Source organism: Furipterus horrens, unplaced genomic scaffold (assembly GCF_987537825.1).
Source record: "Furipterus horrens unplaced genomic scaffold, mFurHor1.1.pri manual_scaffold_17, whole genome shotgun sequence".
Lineage (NCBI taxonomy): Eukaryota > Metazoa > Chordata > Mammalia > Chiroptera > Furipteridae > Furipterus > Furipterus horrens.
Window position 1 is genome coordinate 93,313,245 of NW_028327187.1, and position 25,939 is coordinate 93,339,183.

Genomic DNA, 25,939 nt, shown 5'->3' on the forward strand with positions numbered 1-25,939 from the left:
AAACAACAACAACAACAACAATAACAAAAAACAGGCTGTCAACATATTCTGGTATGCAAGGGCAGGAAGGCAGCCTTACTTTTCACAGTTTTGAACAATTTAAATTTTATGTCATTCACATCTATTACCAATATTTAAAAATGTTCTTTGTAGTTCTACACCATTCTTAGTAAAAATGAGTGACTCAAAGATCAATTTGCCTTTCATTTCTGAGAGCCACACCAACAGATTTCTGATAGACTTCTGCATACCTGGGTTTTGCATCATGGAAATGCTCAGTTAGATGTTGTTTTTTATGAAACAATGACATAGAGACTTGCTCTGAATGTGGTGAAGGTCTGACCACAATGTTCATGTTTGTCTTCAGTTCCAGTTATAAATTATGGAACTTATTACTTTGCTGCTTTCATTACTAGTGAATAAATCCACTTCATTTTGTGTACTTTAGAGATGTCACTAGACTTCACCATCACCACCCTCAAACCTCCCCTGAAAATGTCATGGAAGATAGAATGAATCATACCAAGTCTGATGACTCTTTATTTTTCCAATATAGAAACTAGTAATGATGTTACATTTTTTGTTTCCTGTTTTTATGAAGGGCAACATAGGGATATGGGTGTGAAGTGTTTTCTTTAATGTACCATATATACTAAGCTACACTAGACCACTAACTTAAATTTTCTAGAATTAGTCTATTTTTGAATAATATTAAAATGGATTGTTTATTCTCTTACTAAGAATAATGCTAAGCATATTTTAATCCATTTTCAAAATTCAAGAAGAAATTTACAATATGGAATAATGAGCTAGAATAAACCTGAAGATGATTCTAGTTTTCTTACTACTAAAATTCTGTTTCTCTCCTTTTAAGGATGTTATACGAATTCAAGTAAAAAAAATGAGCTGAGGGGCTAAAGTATGACTCCAGAAGAAGACTAGGTCAGGTTTGTTCATAGTCAAATAGTCAGACTCTGCTCCACCTTCTTTCATCTATGCCTTCCTGTCCACCATGATAAGAATAGGATCATGCTAAGGACTTCAGTGGAAAGAACACTGGCCTATGAGTCACAGCTTCCATGTGGTCTTGGGAAATCACTTTATCTATCTGTGTTTAGATTTGGAATCTGCAAAATGAGTAACCAGATCTGAGGCCCTTTTCAGCTTTAACTGCCTTTGCATCTAAGTTTGGTGTCTTAATCATCTGGAATTCTAGGTGACAGAAAGTATGGTAGATTGAACTATTGACCATGATTCTTAATTCCTTCCTGGATTCTCACTCTTGCCATGGCTTTATTGTGAGAAAAACATATTTCTCTGCCTCTTGATTTTGGGCTTGGCCACGTGACTTCCTTTGACCAATGGGGTATCAATAGACATGACACAAGCAAGGCTCAAAATGTACAACAGAGCACTCTAACAATTAAGTCATAAACAGGGTGATCCTATGTCCCTATTTTCCCAGGTCAATCCTGATTTACATCTCTTGTTCTGGTATAATGATTTAGCTCCTTTCACTCTCAAAGTGGCTGATTTAGATTATAAATTATATACTCATAACATAAAAAGTTGAAAACTTACCTGGGTAAACCACAGGATTGCTAAAGTAACAGAGTCAACCCCTTGCACCAGCAATCATGACTATATGCCTTCTTTGGATCATGAAGATTCCAAGGATAAGGAAAGGGTAGTTAGTATCCCTTTTCTTACTCTTCAAGTGATCTACATTTTGAGTGGTACCCTTTTCCCTCAAACTATTCAAGGAAAAGTAAAGTAACTAATGAATAGAAAAATTCTGGAATTTCCAAGCTCAACTATAGCATCAAATAAGCTTGCACCAGCCATTTCCCTTAGAGTATAAAGCATATGAATCATTGCATAATTTGCTTGTTGACAGAACAAGATGGTACACTTTCTATCATCCAATCAAGAAGGTTCTGGCCTATTGACATATAGAGGTACATGCTTTTTAAGACTTTCAGCATGACCCTAAATGTTCATTACACTGACATACTTCCTCTCATGTCCTAATTCCCTCAGGTGAGAAATGCCAAGGAAGAAGAATCCCAGGATCCAAGCCTGCCACTGGTAGGAAACACCTTCCAAAGTGTCCCAGGAGGCCTCATGCTGGAGAATGGTATCTTCATAGCCGGCGCTTCCCCATGCTGGAACGGAGCATGAGTATACCCTCTACGGGAGTCCCAGGATTGTCGGCCATCTTCTGCCAAAGGCGTTGTTCTTCTCCTTGAGAGTCCATCCAATCCACATTCTTCCCATGGCTCACACCTAAAGAAGGGAAAGATAACACTTCACAAATGAAATGTTTGGGTTTTCTGGAAGACACCTATTAACCTCTGAGGGGGCCTTTTGACCATAGAACCCTTCACTGGCTTGTTCTCCCATACAATAGGTCTAGTGAGTGGTGTTCGAATAAAATACATCTTTTGCAGGCTGCACTACTCTCCTCTGCCTAGGTGATGAGAAACAATCAAGATGGCCCTCGTGGCCCATTTCTTCCCTACTTTGGTAGTTTAACAGAGAGCTGGTTCATTTGGACCAAGTTAATATGACAGAATAATGGGCTGAACTGGGCTCTGTGGCTCTTCCTTTCTAACAAGGCCAGTTCTCTAACCTGGGGAGTTTTCATTTTAGCGGTATAGATATTCTTGGCTCTTCTTCATTTATAAATAAGTAGAGCATCATAGGGGTGGGGTCATTCTCAACAGGAATGTGACTACAGTACATGCAGAACATCTGGCTCAAACAATGGGATAATAAGAGTTTGGGGGGCTGTATGTGCTCCACTACTATAATTTTTTCGTTGTGGCATGCATGGTGTGTTTCCATGTTTGAAAAACATGAACATTATTTCCTTTCAACTAGTGTGAGTAATGGATGCAAATTCTGGACAGAAATGAGAAGAGGATAAAATAAAGTTGGTCTTGGAAGACTTTCTCTCCCCTACCAGAATCCTGTGTTTTATGGTAATCATCTCCTGAGAAAAACCCAAAGCAAGGTCCAAGAAAGCAGTTGGAATTTACTTATACTAAAGTGTAGATGATATTTTGTGAAAAGAATGAATATAAAATTATATATCCCAAACTTGTAGTTGAAGGATACAAACTTCTGTAGTAGTATTTTTATTTTAAAAATGAACAGGTCCTTGGTTGAAGGCATAGAGCATTTGTGGAAATTTCAGGAGTCAGCTAAAGTGAAACTACATTTATATCTACTACATATCATACCTTCAGGAACCACTCCCAAGCCCCATGCCCAGTCACAGACCGTCTCAGGGTACTCAAGTCCCTCACCGCTTCCAGAATTCAAACGAACTCCTCCCAGAAAGATGTTGCTGGAAAAGGCCTCCTTGTCCCAGATGGTAAGTTCTAGGCAAACATTCTTTATATCCTGGGGATGCAGGCCACTGAACAAGAAAGTGTGATTCCACTGAGGATTAACACTCTTTTTTATTACCAGAGTTTTGTGCTTGGTGGCTTTGATATCATCAGGGAGCAGATAGCTGCAGGAGAAAATGCAATCAAGCCATCAGTGAGAAAGTAGGCAGAAAATGGCATTCTTGAGTAATATTTCAATTTCCCATAATTCTTGGTGTGTGTGTGTGTGTGTGTGTATGAGAGAGAGACAGAGAGAGAGAGAGAGAGAGAAAGAGGGAGGGGGGGGAGATAGAGAGAGAGAGAGAGAGAGAGAGAGAGAGAGAGAGATGTATTGGATTTTCTCTCTCCCAGGTTCTTTCATGCATATATCTGGATTTACATGTGGGATGGTTTACTATTTATTTTAAGGGAGCCAATAGTAAAATTCCCATACTCTTTCCTAATCCTATTTTGTTCTGTCCTTCATCTTAAAATGAAATGCTTCCTGTAGTATACAGTAGTCCGTCTCTATATCGCGGTTCACTTATTGTGGCCTCACTATATCATGGGATTTTAAAAAATATTATATTTAATTACTTATCGCAGATTTTTCACTATATCACGGGACTTTTCAGTACTGTATATGTATGTTGTTAAAGTTACGTAGGTTTAAGAGTGTAGAATATGTTTAAGAACATAAGTAGTGTTTTTAAAAGTGTGGAAAAGGTTAATAAGGGAGTGGAAATGTTAATAAGGAACTGGGAACAGTTTATAAGTATGTGGGAAGGATTTATAAAGCCATATATATATATATATATATATATATATATATATATATATATATATATATATATATATATATTCGGCAGCCGTCCGTCTCGAGAGACGATGGTGTAGCTTCTTAAGAGTCCATCTGCACCGCCGAGAATGGCTGTGCAGTCCGACTCGGGAGTGACACGGTATCTGTCTCCTCCCGTGTTGAATCGACATCTTGCGATGACGCTGGAGTGTCCTCTCCAGTGAAGCTGAAGCTACAGAGCCTGGGCAGGGTGATATGGAGGGTCTGCTGTTGCCCATGCAGCAGACCCCCCCTCTCTTCGCAGCTGAAGGGTCCAAGGGAAAGACAGAGTCAAATACAGCTTGGCTTCAGGTGCGCCGCAGGAGTTGCCGGTGTTGGCTACAACGTCAAACCGCCTTAGGGACTCCGGCTCCGGATTTTCTGTCGGGGTTTACTCCCTTAGCCTTTCCCCTGAAGAGGTATGCCGCAAGGCAGCGGAGGTTTTTTGGAGTCAGAGTTTTCCTTCTCTGGTGTGCCCTGACTGGAAGATCGAACCAGCGACACTTAGCTCGCAGGCCGACGCTCAATCCACTGAGCCAAACCAGCCAGGGACATATATACTAAATAAATGTAAGGTTCCTACTTCGTGGACTTTCACCTATTGCGGGGGAGTCTAGAATGTAATACCCACGTTAAGTGAGGGAATACTGTACACTGTTTAATGTCCTGCCTCTTATCATCTTTGGCCTACCTGTGAGTTGGCTTGAAGCCAGCAAGCTGACAGCTTCCAATCTCAAGAACCTGTGTGTCTTGGATTTTCCAGTTAAGGACTTTCTCAAGCTGTGTGAGCTGACTCAGCTTATGTGCAGGGAGTTCTGGGATTAGTAGGGATTTAATGTCTCTAAGAGTGAACTTAAACCAATGAGCTTTGGAAATTGGTGGATGAGCTTCCCTGTCTTTTGAAGGGACAATTCTAAAGTACATTCTCGAGTTCCTTGTTGCTTTCCCCATTGGAATTGAGCCCTAATGGCCCACAATAGTAAACTTCCTATAACATACTTTTGCAAGCTTCCTTCCCTCTTTTCCATCTCATTTTCTCTACTCTCTCATTGGTGCTTCCTGGACTCTTCTCAAACAAAACACCTTTACCCCAAGCCTTCTCTACTATGATCAAAACCCTGTTTTTGACTATAGGAGAGAATGAAGGTCTAGGTACCTGATGAATCAGGGAGCAGGCTTTAGGGAAGAAGACATATGGGTATGAAATTAGTACATCAAACAAACTTGGAAAATACCACAAAACAAATGACCTCACAATAAAGAGGACACATTGCTATACTTGAGATTTCATTTCACATACGAAGCAGAGACTACTTGTCTCCCAATATTCATCCTCTCCTTATTCTTCTCTTTAAAAAAGACCTCCATTTTTTTTTTTTAGATAGGCACAAGATTGCCCAGAATAAACACTACATTCCACAGCCTCCTTTACAACTAGTACTTATGTGACTAAGTTCTGGCCAATAGGATACTAGAAGTAATTTTGTATGAACTTCTGGGAAGTGTCTTGCCAAAGAGAATTTGACTCTCTTGTCCCATGAGGTGAACACCATAGCCAGATAGAAGAAACTTCCATCTCTGATCATCATGATGCTTCCACACCTGCCCTAGATACCTTACCTTTAATCTTTGCTTACATGAAAGAAAAAAAAAACTTTTATTTTGTCTAAGCCACTGTTATGCTGAGTCACAGACAGAGCTAATATTAACTAATACATTTTATAATATTATACTTTATATGAGGGTCTATTCTTGCTCTCTCATGCTCTTTTATAAAACTCTGAGGTCCCTTTAAGTCATCTCAATGTTGAAGTGTAACTAGGGAAAGAATGTACTAGAAAGTTACTCACTTAAAAAAAATATAGAAGGATACTGTTGTTTGTTATCTCTATTTCATACATGTGTGACATAATAACGTGGAAACTATTAGAGGCAATGTTAAGTCACCCTTGTAAGGCCATAATGAGGCATAGACAGGGAGCCATCCCCTCATCCCACTAGACAGTGAGCAGGAAAAAGCCTAAACTTGATGGTGGGACTGGTGAGGCAAATTGTAATGTCAGGATCCAAATAAAGTATCTCACTACTATGAAAAAGAATGAAGAACAGATGGACCAGGATTCAGACATACATACCAGTGGAAAAGTGTCAAGACACCTGCTTCTCCTTATTATTGGCCTTATCAAAGTTAGAACACATGAGAGTAAAAGCTTGACTCATTTCCTTGTGGGGAAAATTATACTTTTCAAAGAAGGATTGGGGAGAGGAACAATACTTCCATCTGACTCAAAGGATTAACCTCATGGGACTCTGTTCGGCCTCGTGTTTTTGGCACTCTGTGAGATCAGGGACCATGTCTTATTCCTCAAACTGCAGTACTTAGTGCTTGCTACATGCATATTTATGTGTTTGCTTGAATGTATAAAAAATACACTCCCAATACTAGTTCCTCTAATTATAGGAGAAAATCTCAAATGGAAATCAAGAGATATCCATTGTTTGGGCTGCCTAGAATGGGCAAGAAAGTCCATTTAAAAGGCTATATTTCCTCAAGAAAATGTCCTGTGCTCCATAAAGTGGGCACAAATTCCCAGCAGGCAGTCCCAGACCTCCCCTAAAGCATTCCCCAGTGGGTAACTCTAGGGAGAATGCTCTGACAGATCCACTTTTCAATATTTCCCCCAAGAGAGCAAAATCTCAAGTATCAAGTATTTTTTGTTGTTATTGCATATTTCCAGCACCAAATGATAACAAAGCACAATAAAAATATATTACACAGAGAACATCATTCTTTCTCCTCCAAAAAATAAGTTGTGCAGGAAAATTTTCCAGTCATGAAAGTGAGAGTAATGGGAGATCCTGAAATATGCTGAAAGCAGGCTGAAAGCTAGAAAAAACATTCTCTCTATACTTACATTGTTTTCGATGGAAAAGCCACCATTCAAGGGTAGCTCTTTCTTAATACATTTTGAATAAGTCTCGTGGATCACAGGTCCTTTCATATCCTATTAAGTATCATTTAAAATGAACTAAAACAAAATTACCCCTTCACAAAGCTATCAGAAGTGCCTCCTGATTTCACCGCTGTCAAATTCTTTGCCTCTTTGATGAACACTTCTAGTATTCCTCCAGAGTTTATAGGTGACTCCTTCTTTCCCCTTTTAAAGGTCTTCTTTCCTGCAGAAGTCATCAAAATGAAAGAGGAGAAGGAGAGAAAGAGAGGGGGGAAGGAGGAGGGAGATAGATCATGAATTCTAGTTCAAAATTTACAAAAACTACTAAGATTTATTTCATTTGCTGGTTGAATCAGGTCTTAATATTATTGTATATTTTTTCATGTATTATTTAAATGTGTTTTACCCCATTGGATTCCTTCTAGATAGGTCTTTCATTTGTGTTTGTTGAGGGAAAAAATTAACAAATTAAATTAAAACTTTGAGTATTCCCCTATAATGTATATATTTTTCACAGGGTATAAAGGAATAAAAAGGAAAAGACTCTGACAGTTGCTTGGGCCACATTGGAATGAACCTAATTAATCCTTGCAATATCCTTATGAAGTAAGGAACTGAGGCCAAGAGATAGTAAGTTACTTGCACAAGGTCACAATGAAGAGGGTTATAGTGAATGGAAACACACAGGGGAATGCCTGTAGGTGTTGATGGAATGATAAAAGCAGGAGAGATTTACAAGTTGACTACATCTGGATTTTTTCTTTACATTCTATGTTCTAGATCAAATTCTTCCTCAAGACTCACTGAGTAGTTGTGAATGTCATAAATCCATACAGCAGCTAGCTATACCTCCCCTCTACACCGGGGAAGATCCTGTATCTCTGGCACTTCCAGGGAAACAAATCTCACCATTAAGACCGATTTCTAAGTATGGATTTAGAATCCAACTTCTTTCCTCATATATAGTATATACTCCTCAACTCCTTGAAAGTCAATGACACCTAACCCTCTACTTTTCATATGTGTAATGCAAAAGTAATGAGTCCTAACAATTTCTGAGCCTTATTCACCCTTCTAGAACAGAATATTCTTGATCAAAGTCATTGATTTTTACTCTACCTTGAAGTTGCCCTGGTGGAAACATCAGGTTCTCATCTGGGGGAATGTAACGTAAAACAACTGTCAGCTCTCCTTTGTATTGAAGGCCAATGTCAGCAGATAATTCTACCTGGCCAAGGGAAGACATGTAAAAGAAAATGTGAGAATGCTTGTTGTGTTATTTTGTAGCCCATGTTTGTACATTAACTTGGTGGCTTAAATGGGACAATCCATTCCCATTCAACCTTGTTAGCACTTATTGGTTTAAGAGATGTCTTAGGTATGACAAAAGAGAGCCTGGAAACTCTATGAAGGTATTTGCATATAACTTTTAACATTAAAGTAAGAAGAATTTGAGAGAGGATGTTTAACACACATTTGGTCAGTCAATAGATACTGAGTGCCTTTGATGCACTGGAGACTAGACCATCACTGAACGTGCATATACTATGGTTTGGAGTATGAGGAAGGGATAAAGATGCTACTGAAAATAGCCTCATAACGTAGTTCTTCCTGTCTGTCTTTGATGTCTCAATGCTTTTCTAACTGACTAAGAATGGGAAAGTGTCAGTAATGTTTAATTTACATCAGACTGCCTGCCACAAATTATAATTCACATCATTCAAGTTCATTGTGGAAAAAATGGTTCACTCAAATGTTGTTGGTGGAAATGTAAAATGGTATAGCCACTTTGGAAAACAGTTTAGCAGTTTAAAACTTAACATATAACCTAGCAATTGCACTCTTAGGCATTTATCCCAGAGAGATAAAAGATTATGTCCACATAAAAATCTATACACAAATATTTGTGTCATCTTTATTTGTAATAGTAACACACTGGAAACAACCTAGATGTCCTTCAACAGGTGAATGGCCAAATAAACTGTGATATATCCATATCAGATAATACTACTTAGCAATAAAAAGAATGACTAGTGATATACACAACAACTTGCATCTCTAGTAAATTATGCTGAGTTTAAAAAGACAGTCTCAAAAGGATACATACTATATAATTCCACTTATATGACATTCTTAAAATGATAAACTAATAGGTATGGAGAACTGATTAGTGATTTCTAGGAGTTAGCTATTGGCATGGCAGGAGGGAAGTGGGTGTGGTTATAAAAGAACATGAGGGATTTTTGTGATGATGGAACTGTTCTGTATTCTTGGCTGTGGTGGTGGATACACAAAGCTACACATGTGATAAAATTGCATAGAACTAAATACACAAACACACACAAATGAAAACTGAGGAAATCTGAATAAAATTGGTAGATTATATCAATGTCAGTATCTTGACTGTAATATTGGGGAAAACTAGGTAATGGTTATATAGGATCTCTCTGCATTATTTATTATAATTTCATGTTGATCTACAAGCATCCCAAAACCAAACGTTTAAATTAAAGAATTAAACAGGAACCCAGAGCCTTTTTTTTCTGGAGGCCTCCCACTTGCCACTCAGTCAGCTGAACTTTAATTTTTCATAAGTAGGATAAGAAAAGTAATATAAGTTCTAAAGATCTTCCTTCAAAATCCTGTCCTGAGTACGGAGTCAAGAGTTGAGATCTGCTCTCTTCTGAGAGAGGGCAGACTGAAAGAATTCAGAAACCCCAAAATTCACAGCAAAGCCAGAAGCTGTTCAAGCCTCAGCAAAAAAAGACTGAAAGGAATCCTTCTCTGACTGTCTTTCCTCTTGGTGGTGGTAAAACTTATTAGTAAGTTGGACAATCATTTATGTATTTTATCCAACCATCTTACCAGGGACAACAATGAGATTAGATGGTGAAATAGATTCTCCACCTAATATTTAATTTGATTATTTTAGATCAAGTGCCTCATAAAAGGACTTCTCTTGTTGTTTTGAAGTTTTAGTAAATTTTAGTTTATGTGAATGTCATAAAGGGCATAAGCCTATGACTGCATTACCTGAGTGATTGTCTGTACGTATAAGCCTCACTTAATCCTCTCTGCAGCGCTGCCTCCTGAGACTCAACGGCTTAGCTGAACTAAATGGCTGGGTTGGTGAAAAATGGGGTGGTCTGTGGGCTTCACTTTAAAACTGGTTTCCCTTTTCTATCGTAATGGCTTGGACAGAAAGGGCCCAGAGGTCTGAGAGGGGAGAAACCTAAACTATTTCCCTCAGCCTAAACTAAGTATACTGGGCAAAAGGGTTTTGGACAGGTGAGATGTGCCTAGCACACCTTCCTCAAAAGAAGCCCTTTTTTTCTTTTTTTTCCCCTAATGTGGAACATTGAAAAATTAATCTCTGCCTTTTGTCATCTAGTAGTTAAGGATTGAATGATGCCTTTTAACCCTTTTCGCCAAATCTGTTGCCCCCAGAACACAACAAGAATGCCAGCCTGGTAAACCAAGCACGCCATTGTCCGGTGACAGCCAACTGACCTGGAGCCTGCACAATCTTTCCCCATGTGGGAAGGCCACCCTCCCCTCCACACCCCCACTCTTATTAGGGATTTCTGGACCCAAGGGTAGGTAGGACGACAATCATGTCCAGCTTGAAGCAGCTAGAGGAGCTTGAGACCTTTGCCCATTGTCCTTTACAAGATTACAAAGGGTCTTAATATCTGAGAGGGAGGGATAGTTATTTTTTATTGTTAAAATAATTAATTAATCACATATTTACTAAAAAAAAGAGAATAAGAAGAAGAATATATGAAAGGGTGAAGCGGGAAAGCTTGTATATACGAACCATGGGTATGGACTTGGGGGGGGGTTGCTGGGGGAGGGAGATGCTGGGTGGAGGGGAGTAAAGGGGAGAAAATTGGAACTATTGTAGCAGTATAATCAATTAAATACATTAAAAATATATAATGGATATTGTGGCAGATTAAAGGGGTTACTACTTTGTTCTGATAATTTAGCCAATGAGAGATAGGGTGTTTGTCCTCTCTCTTTGGATCTGAATGGGATCTGTGATTGCTGTGATTGGTAGATTATGGCAGAAGTGACAATGTGCCAGTTTCTAGGTCTGGGCCTTAAGATTAACAGCTTCTAGTTTCTGTCCTGGAATGGGTATTCTTGGGGTGTTATTTCTGGGAACCCATGATAGAGGCCCAAGCCAAATGTAGGTGCACCTATCGTTAGGGCTGAGTTCCCAGCTGGCAGCCAACATCATGTGTGAGACAGTCAACTTGAACAATCAGCCCAGGAAATCCTTAAGATAACCAGCCTCACTCTTCCATCTGGCTGCAATGACCTGAAAGACCTTAAATGAGAACTACATAGCTGAGCCAAGTTACCCCACACAAAAATGAGTGATAATAAATTATTGTTTCATGCCACTAAGGTTTAGGTTAGTTTTTTTATACAGCTGGGAGCAGGCTGTTATTTGCCTTTGGTAGAGCTCTTTGGGTACGAAAATATGTGGCTGGAAAGTGAGATGTGCAGGTGTTACATACTAATATATAGTGTATTAGTAGGGATCAAAACATGCATTATTGGGATTTATTAATGTTCCATTGGCTTTTAGCTTAAATTAAAATATGCTGGTGACTTTAGATAAATACAGTGTTCAAATCTTGTGCAAGAAAACAATAAACATGAAGTCTTGTAGCATCATAATCACATACAAAAGAAAATCAAAAGAGGGAGTCATCTTGCACCCTGCAGATATCTAATGCTTGGGGGACATTTTTGGTACTCTTGCAAGGAAATTCCAAGGCACCATCCTCTCCTTGTATACCACCAGCCAACTCCTGTTCAGACGAAAATAGCAGAATTCAATGCAACTAACACATATGAAATGCCTTCTTGTAGTAATTCTTTTAAGGCTTTTTGCCAAGTGCTGTGGAGACGCCAAGACACAGACCCTGCTTTCAATGAGTTTTCAGTCTATCCAGGACATATATAGGAAGTAGAAGTTCTATTATTCTGCCCTTATTTAACTGATTCATCAGATTAATTAACGCTATCCATTCCCGATGAAGAGAAGGTTCCTCTCTACAAAGGCCATGCATGTCTGCTCACATCAGTTGAACTGCATTGCCCACTAAGAGTCAACTTCTTCAGTCTCCCAAGCTCTTTATCCCAGGTAGATATCTTTGTGGTTCTAATTGTATAATTTAATATTGCATAAATCAAAGAACACAAAAAGATAGCTGTTACTATAAAAATTAAGTTGTCTACTTTAGAAAAACTAAAGATTTAAAAATAAATTTGCTGCTGGATTATATTTGGGCTTGAAGCTATAAAAGATTTTTATAAAACATGACTATTTAGAAATATTTTCTATTTGGCTTACTTTCAGAGTATTCTTAAATTCTTGTTTCCCTGTGGAGGAATTCAAACTAGAAACTGTTGATGATGATGCATTAGGGGTAGAATTTATGCCAGGAGATATGACAGAATTTTAATTACTGAAACCATACTCATATAAAATGAATTGTCCCTATATTACAAAACTTGAAAATGAATGCACATTTATTTAAGTTAAAATAAACATTTAGTAAATGTATTGGGGTGTGTATGTTTGCATGTGTGTGATTTATGTGACTTTCTTTATTAATTGATCCTGACTACTGGGAGTCTTCTCCTAGGCTTCTACTACAAAACGAGCTCAATGTCACACAAACAATGAAAGTTGTCCCAACTAAATACAAAGAAGCTACTGTGGGAATAAAGAGAGTAATCCAGATTGGGATAAAGAGGTAGCCTTTGTTTGGTCCTCAAAGAATAAGAGAGATGATGTTAGATGAATATGGAGTGGGAAGAAAGTTAGTTCTGTTCAAGAAAGCAGTATGTGCAAAATACAGTGGGTACTATGTTAAATGTGCATAAGAACTAGTAGAAAATCTGGTGTGGTTAGAAGTGTGTGTACAGGAAGGTGGTTGCAAGGAAGATGGAAACAAGTCATCTACTCTGGGTTCTCCAGAAGACCCTAAGATATGAACTTATGTTATAATGTTTTATTAGGAAGGGTAGTGGAGAATTGGGATCAGAAAGTGAAGAGAGGCTCACAAAGTTGTAGTATTAGGCCAAGTTTCATGAAGAGTAACTTCTGCTCAGTCCTGCAGGGGAGATATGAAAACAAGTAGGATCACACCTCAGAGCTGGCCCCGTAAGAGGCAAAGGAGTGAAAGTGTTTATGTTCCTTCTGCCGTCAACCCCAAGAAAACTAAATACTCAGGCTTTTCATGCCCAATACCAAAACCACTCCAGGAGCCTGAGGGCTCTTCTCCTACAAAGATTGGCAGGTATTGGCTCGTGGGAGTGAAAGCCATGGATAGCCATATGTGCATGAAAATGGGCATATGAAAAGAGTACCAACATCCTCTTTTGCTACAGAAAGCTGGGCCATATCAAGGGAGCACTGAGTGCCAGGGTGAGGATTAGGATTTATTCAAGTCACATTAAAAGCAGTCAGGTCTTTGAGCAGGGGTGTGACATAATCAGATAATGCCCACTATCTTCTGCTTTTTGAAGAGAGAGCCACTTTCCATCAGAGTAGGAAGCAGAATTCCCATGCATTTATAGTTCTAAGATGGGATAATAAATTATAAACAAACATCTGCCAAAACTGCCCAATAGAGACAACCTTTTTGCTAGGTAATACTTCCACAGGAACTTACATTTATTCTCTGAAGGCAGAACAAAGAAATTTTCTTTGGAAAACCACTTAAGCTTGCTGTTGATTTTCGAAGGTCCTTGTTTTTATAATAGTATCTTCTGGGAATGCATGAATGACAATTCATACTAACAAGCCCTTCTTATCTAACTATCTCATATGACTTTCAGAAAAATAATGAGTTATAGCTATTAAGCAAGTCCATGTCATGCAGGAAATTATGCTGTCAAACTACTTTACAGTATGTTTGGCATCTTCAGTTCTTTCTGGGTCTGTATCAGCCTCCTGACTGGCTTAGTGCTATAAGATTTAGCTAAAACAAAGTTAAGTATCAAGGGACTTCTACTAACATAGGCGATAAGAAATAAGGGACTATGTCTTTCCAGTATTCCCACTGTAAAAACATATCTGCATTTCCAAAAGCTTGGGGACTATTACTTTTGATCCTCTATTACTAAGAAAATTGGTTCCTATAGCTGAAACTTCTCCTCAGCTGGATAATCTACAACAAACATCAAGTCTCTGGGGCTGCTCATATAGTAGCTGCAGCGGATGAAGTGACTACTGCATCAAAATTACTGAGAATGAAGTGAGACTTCTGATAAGCAACCATCACACAGAGTCCACCTCAGCCTGAGAATGAGCCACTAATGAAGTGGGAGGCAGCCTACAGAGATTTTTGCATGGGTTCTCTCCCCTTTATTTTTGGAAGGCATGGTAGATAAGCTAAGTCCAAACCTGCAGCCTTCCCTCCATATGTGTCAGAGGAAGCTTGGAAGAGAAATATGACATGGATTAGAGACACTAACTTAATTTTGGGTTCCCCAGAAGTGAACTTTTAGATGAGGATTCTTATATGCAAGTGACTAAGAAAGTCCTTCTAGGACAGACTAGTGAAGGGGTGGGAGAAACAGGTTGGGGAAGAGAAGGGAGTCAGGCAAGGGCACAGATCGATCCAGCAGGGAAGCTCTGGAGTATAAGTAGTGCCTCGGAGTTTTTCCCTCACTCAGCAAGGGAATTGAGCTTTCAGACCCCTTCCCACACCTAACCTATCAAGTGTTGGCTAAGAGTTGCCTTGTGGCAGGGGATCCATTATCTCCTAAGAACCTCTGGCTCTCTGCCCATGTGGAAAAAAGATATAGTAGCCCGAAGACAGCCTTCTAAAAAGTCTCAGGCAGAGGCTGTTGGAAGCAAAACCCCCAACACACTTGGTGAAAGGAATCCAAGGTCATTAGGCAGAAAACCAACTGCATTCCACAGACATTAAACACAATCAGAACTTTCCTACCTTAAGCAGGCTCAGAGAGATGCTTCTCTTGTACAATAATAGAAAGTGAAAGCACTCAATGACAACATGAAGGTGATTATGGGGAAAAGTTGTTGGTACCTGAGTATAGAGGAGGCCTGGGAGAGGCCAGGGAGGGCTTAGATATCCCACTGCAACCATTTCCAAGAAACTGACTGGAAACACTCTAAGCTGGTTTCCAAAGAGCCCCAATGTGCTTTAATGTTGAATTTATGGCAGAGAAATTAATTTCATGTACTAAAATGCATGCTACTCATCCTTCATCTGTGTCACGCATCATATGATGTCTTAGACATTTTCTACTATGATTCCATGATGCTCACCCATACACATAAGAATGAACTGATAGGATTTAATTATGTGCTATCCTTTATGATGAAGCTTTTCATCCAATTCCAAGAGACGTAGTGTTGTAATGGCCAAATATTTTCCATAATTAATGTCATAAGAACATTATGCTACTGTGGATTTATTTGTTGTTATTATTGTATGTTATATCTCTATCATATTTATGTTAGTCATGGGTTTGCAGTTATTTTATGTTTAAATATTTTTATTATACTTTTTGTCAATTTTACCCTCAGCCCAATTACATCTCCTAAAGATTTGTCCATTAGTTATTTACACTATGTTTGAGACTAACACTTATAAAATCCCACTAGAAAATTATATATAATTTCTGAGTCTCAGACTGCTCATATAAAATGAGGATAATGAGAACTTAGATCACAATGGATGTTGTAATGACTAGATGTGAACAATGCTGCTATTGATGATGATCGACAATTTTTGTTGTTGATAATGCCCAACCTTTGTGTTTTTTTTTTTTCCTGTCTAGCATCCACTCACTCTTAATTTAGTACTACTGTACCTGGATTTCCTTTGGGGTAATACTGCCTTTAGGACCAGGGCATATTCTGATTGTCTTAAGCCAGTCAATGTAGCTCACTTCCTTAGCCACAGTGTCAGCTCAGGATGAGCAAATAATATAATTAGGATTAGAAGAACCAGACTCAGGGTATTGGTTGGACTGTTGGAGGAAGAGGAATGCTCTCTTCTCCTGAAAAGTGTGGTGCAAGGATGGGAGGCTTGAAGTTGTTGGAGTGTACGAAGGGAGGATACCTGGAGCTAGTGAGGGAGGCGAACACTGCACGAAGTCCAAAAATGAAGCCAATACAGAGAAAAGAGATCAAGAGATTCCAGTGCCTTGATAAGACCTAAGCATCTGGATCAAGCCATGCTTTATAATCACTGGCCAATAATTTCTTCTTACCTTTTTAGCAGTATGAGCTGGGGTTTCTGTCAATTGAAATACAAAGACTGTGATTTAACATAAATATTACCTAGTATCTATTGAGAGCTTACAATGTGCCTGACACAATACTGTGAGCATCACATAAAATGTGTATCAAGCCTCACAGCATCCCTATAAGCTATATTCAATTATTCTATCACAAATGAGAATACCAAAGCCTGGGATGTTAAGGAATTTACCCATGGACAAACAGACAGTTATGAAGCTGCCAGGATTGAAACCATGAAGTTCGAATTCATTATCTTCATGATCATGATTTCTTTTTCATCTCTATATAAAGAAAAAATTTTGGTTATGTAAATTTGATCTTTTTTCACCTCACTCTTAACTTATCATTGTACATGTAGAAAGACTCTGGCTGTATCGAGTGAATCCAGGGTACTATCACTGTGTTGTAAAACATACTATACGGTCAATTTCTAGAACCAGCCTTGAGATTGTTTTTCTGACTAACTCAAGACCTGAGTTGTAAATCTCCAAAGTAGGAAAGTAGGAAATCAGATACATTAGCTATTGGTCATTTCCTCATGTGAGCCATGTCAAGACCATGCCTGCTTAAGTCTGAATTGTAGAGAATAAGGAACAGAGAGAATATTTTGAGACTGATCTTACTCTATGGATTTGTTTTAACCTATGTGAAAATGAATGCCTTTTCTCTCTAATAGGTTCATATCATGTATTCATTTTGTTTATCCATAGAGATTTCTAAATGATGAACACATTTTTAGTAAATCATATTGATAATATATATTATCTAGTTGGCATTATACAGCCAATCTGTATTAAAGATTTCCAAAAGAATAGATTTACATTTGTTATATTATTCTAAAATTAGCTGTACTAATCTTTCAGATTATCCTGAGAAAATTTGAAGTCATCAGATTCTTTAGGCCAATGACATCAATTTGACTTACAGCTTGACTCACTGCATCACTGTCTGACTAATCTGGAAGCATTTCTTACCTTGGGCTGAAGCACAAACCACTCATCACTTGGATTTTCAAAGTTCCATGAGTCAAAAGGAATCTCCACCTCCCCGAGAAAGCTATTATGACCAAATCGATCATAATGCCAAACTGAGAGCTGCAGTGTTCTTGTTTCCAGCTGGGTATGGCTGATGGTGTACTGCAAATGAAATTGACAGCATCACATTCCACATGGAAGTCTCTGCCCAGTTTTAGGACAGGTTAAAAATTTACTTCCACCATTTTTCAGATCAGATGCATTAGTAATATGAACAAACCTAACAACAACAACAACAAAAAAAGGCTTTGTTTTTCTTTGTTTCTGCTACAACTGAGGTTCTATTCCATAAAATCATTTGTGTTAGACCTAGCACTGAAAGATGTACCAACAAAATATTTAGGAGGGAGTCAATAACCTTCAAATATTGTATGCAAAGTGGTAAGAGATGAAGTTTGTCCCCTTACCAGTTTTACTTGGTTTTCATTTGTCTAATTATTTTTTTCAACTTTTACTTTGTAAGCTTGAGATTTAATATATCAATTCTTCAAATTCTGTTTTATTTTATTCGTAATGAGAATTCCCAAATACAAATAACTATTGATAGTGAGACAATTTCAAATACCAGACTTCATAAAGTCTAGCCTAAGGGCAGGGATGAAAATATAAATATATATAATATAAATATGGAAAGAATAGAAAAAAAGTATTGCTCTGGTAGCTTTTCCACTTACAGCAGAATGTTATCCAGGGCCATGTACCCACACACCCTCAAACCTTCTATTTTAAAATATTTTTTCAGTATATTTTATTGATTATGTTGTTACAGTAGTCCCAATTTTTTTCCCTTTGCTCCCCTCTGCCCAGTACCCCTCTTCCCTCCAGAAATCCCACCCCCCTTAGTTCATGTCCATGGGTTGTGAATATAAGTTCTTTGGCTTCACCCTTCCCTATATTATTCTTAACTTTCCCCCATCTACTAGGTACCAACCAATTATGCTTCTTAATCCCTGTGCCATTTCCCCATTTCTCCCCCTTCCCCCTCCCAGCTGAAAACCTTCCAAATGATTCCCATAACTATGATTCTGTTCCTATTCTGGTTTGCTTAGTTGGATTTTTTTTTTTCATTTTTTAAATTCAGTTGTTTATAGTTGTGAGTTTGTTGTCATTTTAATGTTCATAGTTTTGATCTTCTTTTTCTTAAGTAAGTCCCTTTGACATTCATATAATAATGCCTTGGTTATGATGAACCTCTTTAGCTTGAATTTGTCTGGAAAGCACTTCATTTGCTCTTTCATTATAAATGATAGCTTTTCTTGATAGAGAAATCTTGGCTGTAGGTTCTTGCTTTTCATTATTTCGAATACTTCTTGCCAGTCCCTTCTTGCCTGCAAAGTTTCTTTTGAGAAATCAGCTGATAATCTTATAGGCACCTCTTTGTAGGTAACTCTCTACTTTTCTCTTGCTGCTTTTAAGATTCTCTCTTTATCTATAACCTTTGGCATTTTAATTATGATGTGTCTTGGTGTGGACCTCATTGGGTCTAGCTCATTTGGGACTCTCTGTGCTTCCTGGACTTGTATGTCTATTTCCTTTGCCAAATTTTGTAAGTTTTCCTTCATTATTTTTTCACGTAAGTTTTCAGTTTCTTGCTCTCCTCTTCTCCTTCTGGCACCCCTGTGGTTTGGATGTTAGCACGTTTAAATTTGTCCCAGAAGTTCCTAAGCCTCTCCTCATTTTTTTCAATTCTTGTTTCCTCATTCTCTACTGGTTGAATGTTTTTTTCTTCCCTATGCTCCGAATCATTGATTTGAACCCTGGTTTCCTTCCCTTCACTGTTGGTTTTGTGTGGATTTTCATTAGTTTCATTTAGCATAGCCTTTACTTCTTCCCTTATGTGCTTGCTGTACTTAAGCATATCTGTCAAGCCTGTGAGCATCTTTATCACCAGTGTTTTGAATTCTGTGTCTGTTAGGTTAGCTACCTGCTAGTCGCTTAATTCTCCCACTGGAACCTCAATTCGTTCCCTCTTTTGGGCCATTCCTTTCTGTTTCTTTATCTTGACAGACTCCTGTGCTTGTTTGCCTCTGTGTCTTAGGTAGAGCTGTTGCACCTGTTACATTATAAGGGGTGGAGCCTTAGGTAATTGTCAGTATGGGTGGCCCGTTTCACCATGTTGTGGCGCTGTATGTGGGGGAGCGGTCTGAGAGGGAACAATGCCACTTGCTGAGCACTCCCCCCTTTTCCAGGCATTTTTTTCCACTTCCATATGGGACTAGCACCTCTCTAGCTGTTGCCCTGGCCGTTGTTCCCAGAGTGGGTGGGTCTGCAGATGTTCTAGGACAATGGAGGTCCTTTAAACTGCTGAGAGACCAGCAGTTTCTTCCTCCAACCCAACCCCCACTGGTTTGCATGTTCAGAAGCAATGAGGCTTGATTTGCCCCATGCTTGAACTGTGAGCTGTGTAGTCTGGTCTGATGCTGAGAGCACTCCCCAGGTGTCCCTCCTGACTTTTTAAAACACGTGACTGCGCTATCTGCCAGCCTGCTGCTGCTGCTGCCACCACCACATTGCATCATCTCCACCCCGGCTCCATCCCTCCTACCTGTCTGGATGAGTATTTCTTCTTTATATCTTTGTTTGTTGGGCTTCCATGCAGCTCGATTTTCTGGACCTTCTGGTTGTCTCTAGTTTTGAGGTAGTTGTATTCCTTCTTAGTTGTGGAGGGAGATGAAGCTTATCTGTCTGGGCCTCCATCTTAGCTGGAAGTTCCCTTCTGTTTGTTTTATGCAATTACAACCTAGGACATGCTTCAGACTGACTGATTTCTGGTCTTGTATTTGCATCTATACTTGTTCCTTGCTGTTCCTGGCATAATTAACCTTGTCTCTCAGATTCCTGAATTTGCCATGGTACTCTGTTTATCTGTTTTATGTGGGCTCAGCTCTGTTATGCTATTATGAGCACTGGATTCACCCTCGGCCTATACCAATCATTCTCATTTTGATTTGTCTTGATATTGGCTCCTGCTCCCACATATGACCCCACTGACACATGCCCCCACTCAGCAACTTCCTGCTATGATGGACTTTGAATCCATCACTCTGGGCACAAGATGCATAAATTTTCCTGTGACTGGCAATAATATCTACATTCCAGTCTCCCTGGATCTTTCATGCCAGGCTAGATTGGTTCAGAGAGAAGGTGTTGTTACCTGACAGCCCATGGGGAAAAAGAATTTCTCAAGGATTGAGGCATGGGTCATATCTTATCCAGGCCATGTTCTCTGATATTTATCAAACCTAACTCTGCATCTCTCCTGTTCATTAACTACATGCCTAAATTTAGACAAATTCCAAAACCCTAACAAGAAACAGCACATATTCATGCTATGTTAGCAGAATAATGAGTGTGTACAAAGTGACCTACTAAGGCAGTGTCAAAAGTGACAAACTTTCTTTTACAGGACCAGTTTTCCTAAGGGAAATACATATTTTTGGGACAAGCTGTGCCAGCTCATATGTAATTTCGCTGGATCATCTCTACTTAAGGTGCAACTTTAGCAGCAGTAGAGAATTAAACAGAGTGAGAGTGGTTTACATTTTTTCTTTACCAAAAACTGTTATGAAAGTCGAGTATTATATTAATTTATTTAAACTACATTTTACTAAAATACACATAAGCCTTGACATGCACATTCTCTGTAGTTATTTCTAAACCAATGACGTTGTGAACAGTACCACTTGAGTTACTATGAGAGACTATTTATTTACCTTTAGTGTTTCATTGAATTCTGGATTGGTGCCTGTTCTGATTTTGGTCTTGCGCTTATTATTTCTAGACTTGTCAGGAAGAAGGTATGACTTGACATAACTGTAGATGATAAAATATGAAAGTAATTATTGGGAAACTTCTACTTTCTAATAAATAGTCAGGAAATTTAGTGAATAAAAGAGATAAAGGGAATAGGCCAATAAACAAAAGAAACAGAACTGAAAAGAATAAAGTCTACATAACAGAATACCTTAAAGACAACTCTGAGCCTTCAATAAAAAAGAAGCAGGAAAGAGTGGTGATAAGGAGTATGGGCTCTGGAGTCATGCCAACTGGGTTTGAATCACTCCCTGTCTAAGTCGTTTTAGTGAATTCAAGAACTTACTCATGCTCCCTGCACTTCAGTTTCCTCATCTGTAAAACTGGAACGATAATAGTATCTAGTTTATGACATTGTCAGAATTAAATCAGTTGATACATACAAGGAGTTGACATACAACTCAAGAAGAAATATAACCTATTATTATGATAATTCATCTTGTAAAGCATTATGGGGTTATATTCTGCTCTCTTCAAATGTCAGGACTTCTGATGAGTGGAGTCAATGGTAATGGGTAAATGAAGGAAAATGGTGAAAAAGGATAGGGATTGACTGTGGGACCAGTGAGTGGGGGGGCAGGGAAGAGGAGTGGGGGTAAAACTGGGACTACTGTAATTGAACAACAATAAAATAAATGAAAAAAGAAGAAGAAATAGAAAATAACCTAAAACACAATAGCAATTCTACCCAACACTTTGACTTTAACTATCCCAGGTGCCTCCTGGAGCAGGGGCATCATGGCAGACTCAGAAATGTATAAGATGTACAATATTCTATCAGAGTCTTGAAGCACATCTATTGGGGCTTTAGACAGCCCCTTTCCACGCTAGTCTAAATTATTATATTTGTCCCAAAGCCCTTTGATATTTAGCCAAAGAAATAGATGAACCAATCTATACTCAAAATCTATTCATTTGTCTATCTTAAGATACTTGGAAAAAGCTTTGCTGAGTTGTTTATCGAACCTAGGTCATCTAGTATTGTATATAGAAAAGGGGTCATATAGATGGCCTGAGAGTGCTATCCTTAGAAATGCCTGCTTACAAGGTTCATCCTTGGCTGGCATCTGGGCACTTGGATTTTAGGAGGATTATTATCATTCCCAGAACAGATATAGTCTAGTCACTGTGATTAAACTATTTGTAAAAACAATATGGTTTATGCTGCACATCTGCTTTCTTTCTGGGAGATTGGAATTTTGGTATGTGACTAGTTGAGTCTTTAAATGAGCTTTCCTGGCAGACGACATTGCACAAGTGTTGTCACAACCCGTTGCTAGAGGAATTAAGTGCATCCTGTGTGACTCCAATGGGAGAGAACAAGTTTGAAAGCTTAAGCCTGGATTCTTCAAAACTTCGTCACATACGCCTCTTCCCTTTGCTGATTATGAGTACATGTGGAGTCCTGTGGGTCCTCCTGGTGAATCAGCAAACCTGGCAGTGGTATTCGGAACCCCTCACACATTTTTAAATCCAGCTCCCCTCCAAAGTGCTGTGGTCCACACCTGCCCTCCCAGGCTGATCCTTGGAATCCTGCTCGTCTCAAAATTGCCCTTTTGAGTTGTACAGTTGTACTAATAGCTTGGTAATTTTCTTGTTCTTGGAGGGTTTCCCAGAACAAAAAAAAAATTAACTTATACATCCTCGGATGTGGCAACATGTCAGCCTTCTACCTCAAAGAGCTGCCTCTCCATAAACAACAGACACAACCATTATACATGCACTTCAGAGAATATTTAGAAGGGTAGCACAGGAGGAAAGTGATCATCAAGCTCCTCTGAATGCTAAGAATCTTCTCAAAAAGAAACACACATACTGACAAAAAAATTCAGCAACTGAAATAAACCGAGGAATTTGCTATGTGCTTACGCATCTGTCCTCTGTTTCTTTTCATCTCCTATGGCCAGATTTCTGCAATTCTTGACAAAAATGTAGAGCCCACCAGTTTTGTAGCAGTAGCTGATATGGAGAAGGATTTCACCGCTGACCTTCACGTTGCCATAGTCTCCTGTTTCACTGTAAACACTCATCATGCTGTTAAGGCTGGTCTGGAATAAATAATATAAAAAGAGGTATCCAGTGTTACACTAATGATCTCTTCACAGACACTACCTCCTTTATTCAATTATAATTCTTGTTCTTTATAATCAGCAGGGAAATCTAGGGAAAGGGAAGAAAACAAACATCACTTATTTTGCTTGTATTTCTGGTGTATAAAATTCAAGCCTGGGAAAGGACAACAAGATCTAGGACCATTAGCAAGGAAAGGAGAATTGCTGAGAGGAGAAGGTATGTCCTTTTGCCTTAGTGAATAGCCTTTGTTTATTCATTTTTTAAATGAATACAGTCACTGAGGCATTTCCAACTTAATCCCCTCTCCAAATCCCTGTAGCTTTCTCCTTTTTCACTGGGATGTTCAAGGTCAATCTACTTCAAGGTTTAGAATGCATTAGTCAGGATAAATAAAAGCTCATTTTATATTTGGTGCTAGCAGGAGCCACAAGTTTCTCTCTAGGACACCTCCAGAGAGCATCCCATTAGTCTCTGGAAAACCATAACTGCAGCTTGAACAAGGGCACCCCAAAGCAGCTGTGTGGCCACTTAAGTAATGTAAGACCACAGCTTCCTAAATCTCTATAAAATAGAAACACACAAAATAGAACACTAAACAATAAATAACAAATCTACCAATAAATAAAATGTTTTAAAAAGTTCAAATCTACCAGAATAACTGAATTTTTGATGAGTCACTAATGACAAGAGGCATATTTTCAATCAAATGTAACAAAATTAGCCTTTAGTGCTAGAAGCACAAACTCTGTATCTTAGCAACATGATTGTCACAAAAGACCACCTGAAAGGCTTTCATGACTGATCCAATAGTCTCAAAAGTCTTGTCTGTAAACACTGGGAAGTAAGGACTATGGTAAATGCAGAGAACTTCGACTTTCCAATTTTTCATATATATACAGTGAGGCAAAAGTAGGTTTACAGTTGTTCACATGGAAAATAATACAATAATAAAATATAATAAAAGGATAAACTCTGTGTTTCACATACTCACAAGTTTAAATACACTTTTGCCCCATCCTGTGTGTATGTTTTTGTATACATATATATGCATATATGTATGTGTGTGTGTGTAAAACAAAAGTCATTAAATTCTTTTGATTAGTAGAGACTAATCAAAGAACAGGATGTGGGTAATGGCTAGTATCACTTCTAAGCTTAAGTCAAGGGCAAGAACAAACCAAGGATGTCATAATTATTTTCAGCCCACCATATCCACAGGTTCCACATGGCATGGATACCAAGGGAGGGCTATACTTGGAAAGTATAACTTAAAGAGAGCCAGTGAGTGACCTAGTTTGTCTTTCCTATTCCTAAAATAAAGTATCAGAGTTACCATGCTTTGAGCAATGCTTGTCAAACTTTAATTGCCTATAAATCACTTGGGAATCTACTATAACAAGTATTCAGATCTATTCTATCTCAGGTGGGATTCAAGAATTTGCTTTTCTAACAAACTACTAGGTCCATAGTTTCCAAACCGCGTGTACAAGCATCCCACAGCACCACAGCAAACTCACAGGGGCACCACACACATTTTAAAATTTCAAGAGAAACACAGCAATATCTATCAGATAGCATACAAGCTACTAACAGTAGTACATAGTGTCAACATTAAATCACATTTTATTCTTTTCAATGAAGTCCTATCTGTGTGAAGTTGAGTTTTTTACAGTTGCTGTGACAAAAACAAGAATTGCACAAAAATCAAGGTAGAGCAAGAAATTAAAGTGGTGTTGTCCAATCAGATTTCAAGATTTGAGAAGTCAGGTAGTGCCAAACAGATACATACATCCCATTAGTAAGTATTAGGGGCTATTTAAAAATGGAATAAAATATCATGTTTCAATTTGTGTGCATTATTTTTCAAATAGCTACTAAGTTGTTAGAATACCAGTATTTATTAATTTTTTGACCTAAATAATTAATAAATTGGCTAGTCAGGTATTAATTTTGGTCTAGGAGTGCTATGAAAGTGTCACTGAGATACTAGGGACTCACTGAACTGACAAAGTTTTAGAGTCTCTGTTCCAGGTAATGCAATGTTGCTGGTCCATGAACCAATGCTTTGAGTGTTGAGCCCTTCAAAAATAGGCCCAACCTCCTCATGTTATTTATGAGAAAATTCTGGCTCACAGAAATTGTTAGCATGCTGAAATACAGCAAGACATCCAGATTTTTAGTCTGAATACTTCCCTACCATACTTCAGAGTACCTCCTTGTATCACTAAATTGTGACTCACCACATCTCTCTGTAGCTGCTATTTAAAGAAGCTACTCTATAAGCAGGGGACCCCTACAGATGGAAGAAAATTTAAGAGCCCACAAATGCTGAATCTTGAGAGAAATTTAGGCTGTTAAGGCAATTTTTCTACTAACCAATTTCATGCTCTTAACCAGGCCAATGCTGTGATTTAAAATAGAGACATTAATTCTAAAAGTATCTTGTTAATGGTAAATAATTTTGGACCATGTGTTTTTTGACTGGTACTCATATTCTAATATTTCATGAATCTTCTTTTGGGGGAATACTTGGATTTTGATAATGTTATTTA

At 38.4% G+C, this 25,939-nt stretch overlaps 1 protein-coding gene across 2 annotated transcripts in view; it reads right to left on the reverse strand.

Annotated features, from left to right (window-relative positions):
• Positions 1-543: 543 nt before the first annotated feature.
• SYTL5 (synaptotagmin like 5) overlaps positions 544-25,939 on the reverse strand; it is a 114,072-nt gene continuing 88,676 nt past the window's right edge. For both annotated transcript variants that reach the window (XM_090263929.1, XM_090263928.1), the window contains 7 exons: positions 23,184-23,362; positions 21,215-21,314; positions 17,442-17,603; positions 8,286-8,394; positions 7,257-7,389; positions 3,312-3,520; positions 544-2,286 (listed from right to left, as the gene is read on the reverse strand). In XM_090263929.1, coding sequence (XP_090120055.1) covers positions 2,144-2,286; positions 3,312-3,520; positions 7,257-7,389; positions 8,286-8,394; positions 17,442-17,603; positions 21,215-21,314; positions 23,184-23,362 — 1,035 coding nt within the window. In that variant the 3' untranslated portion in view covers positions 544-2,143. The remainder of the gene's footprint in view (positions 2,287-3,311; positions 3,521-7,256; positions 7,390-8,285; positions 8,395-17,441; positions 17,604-21,214; positions 21,315-23,183; positions 23,363-25,939) is intronic.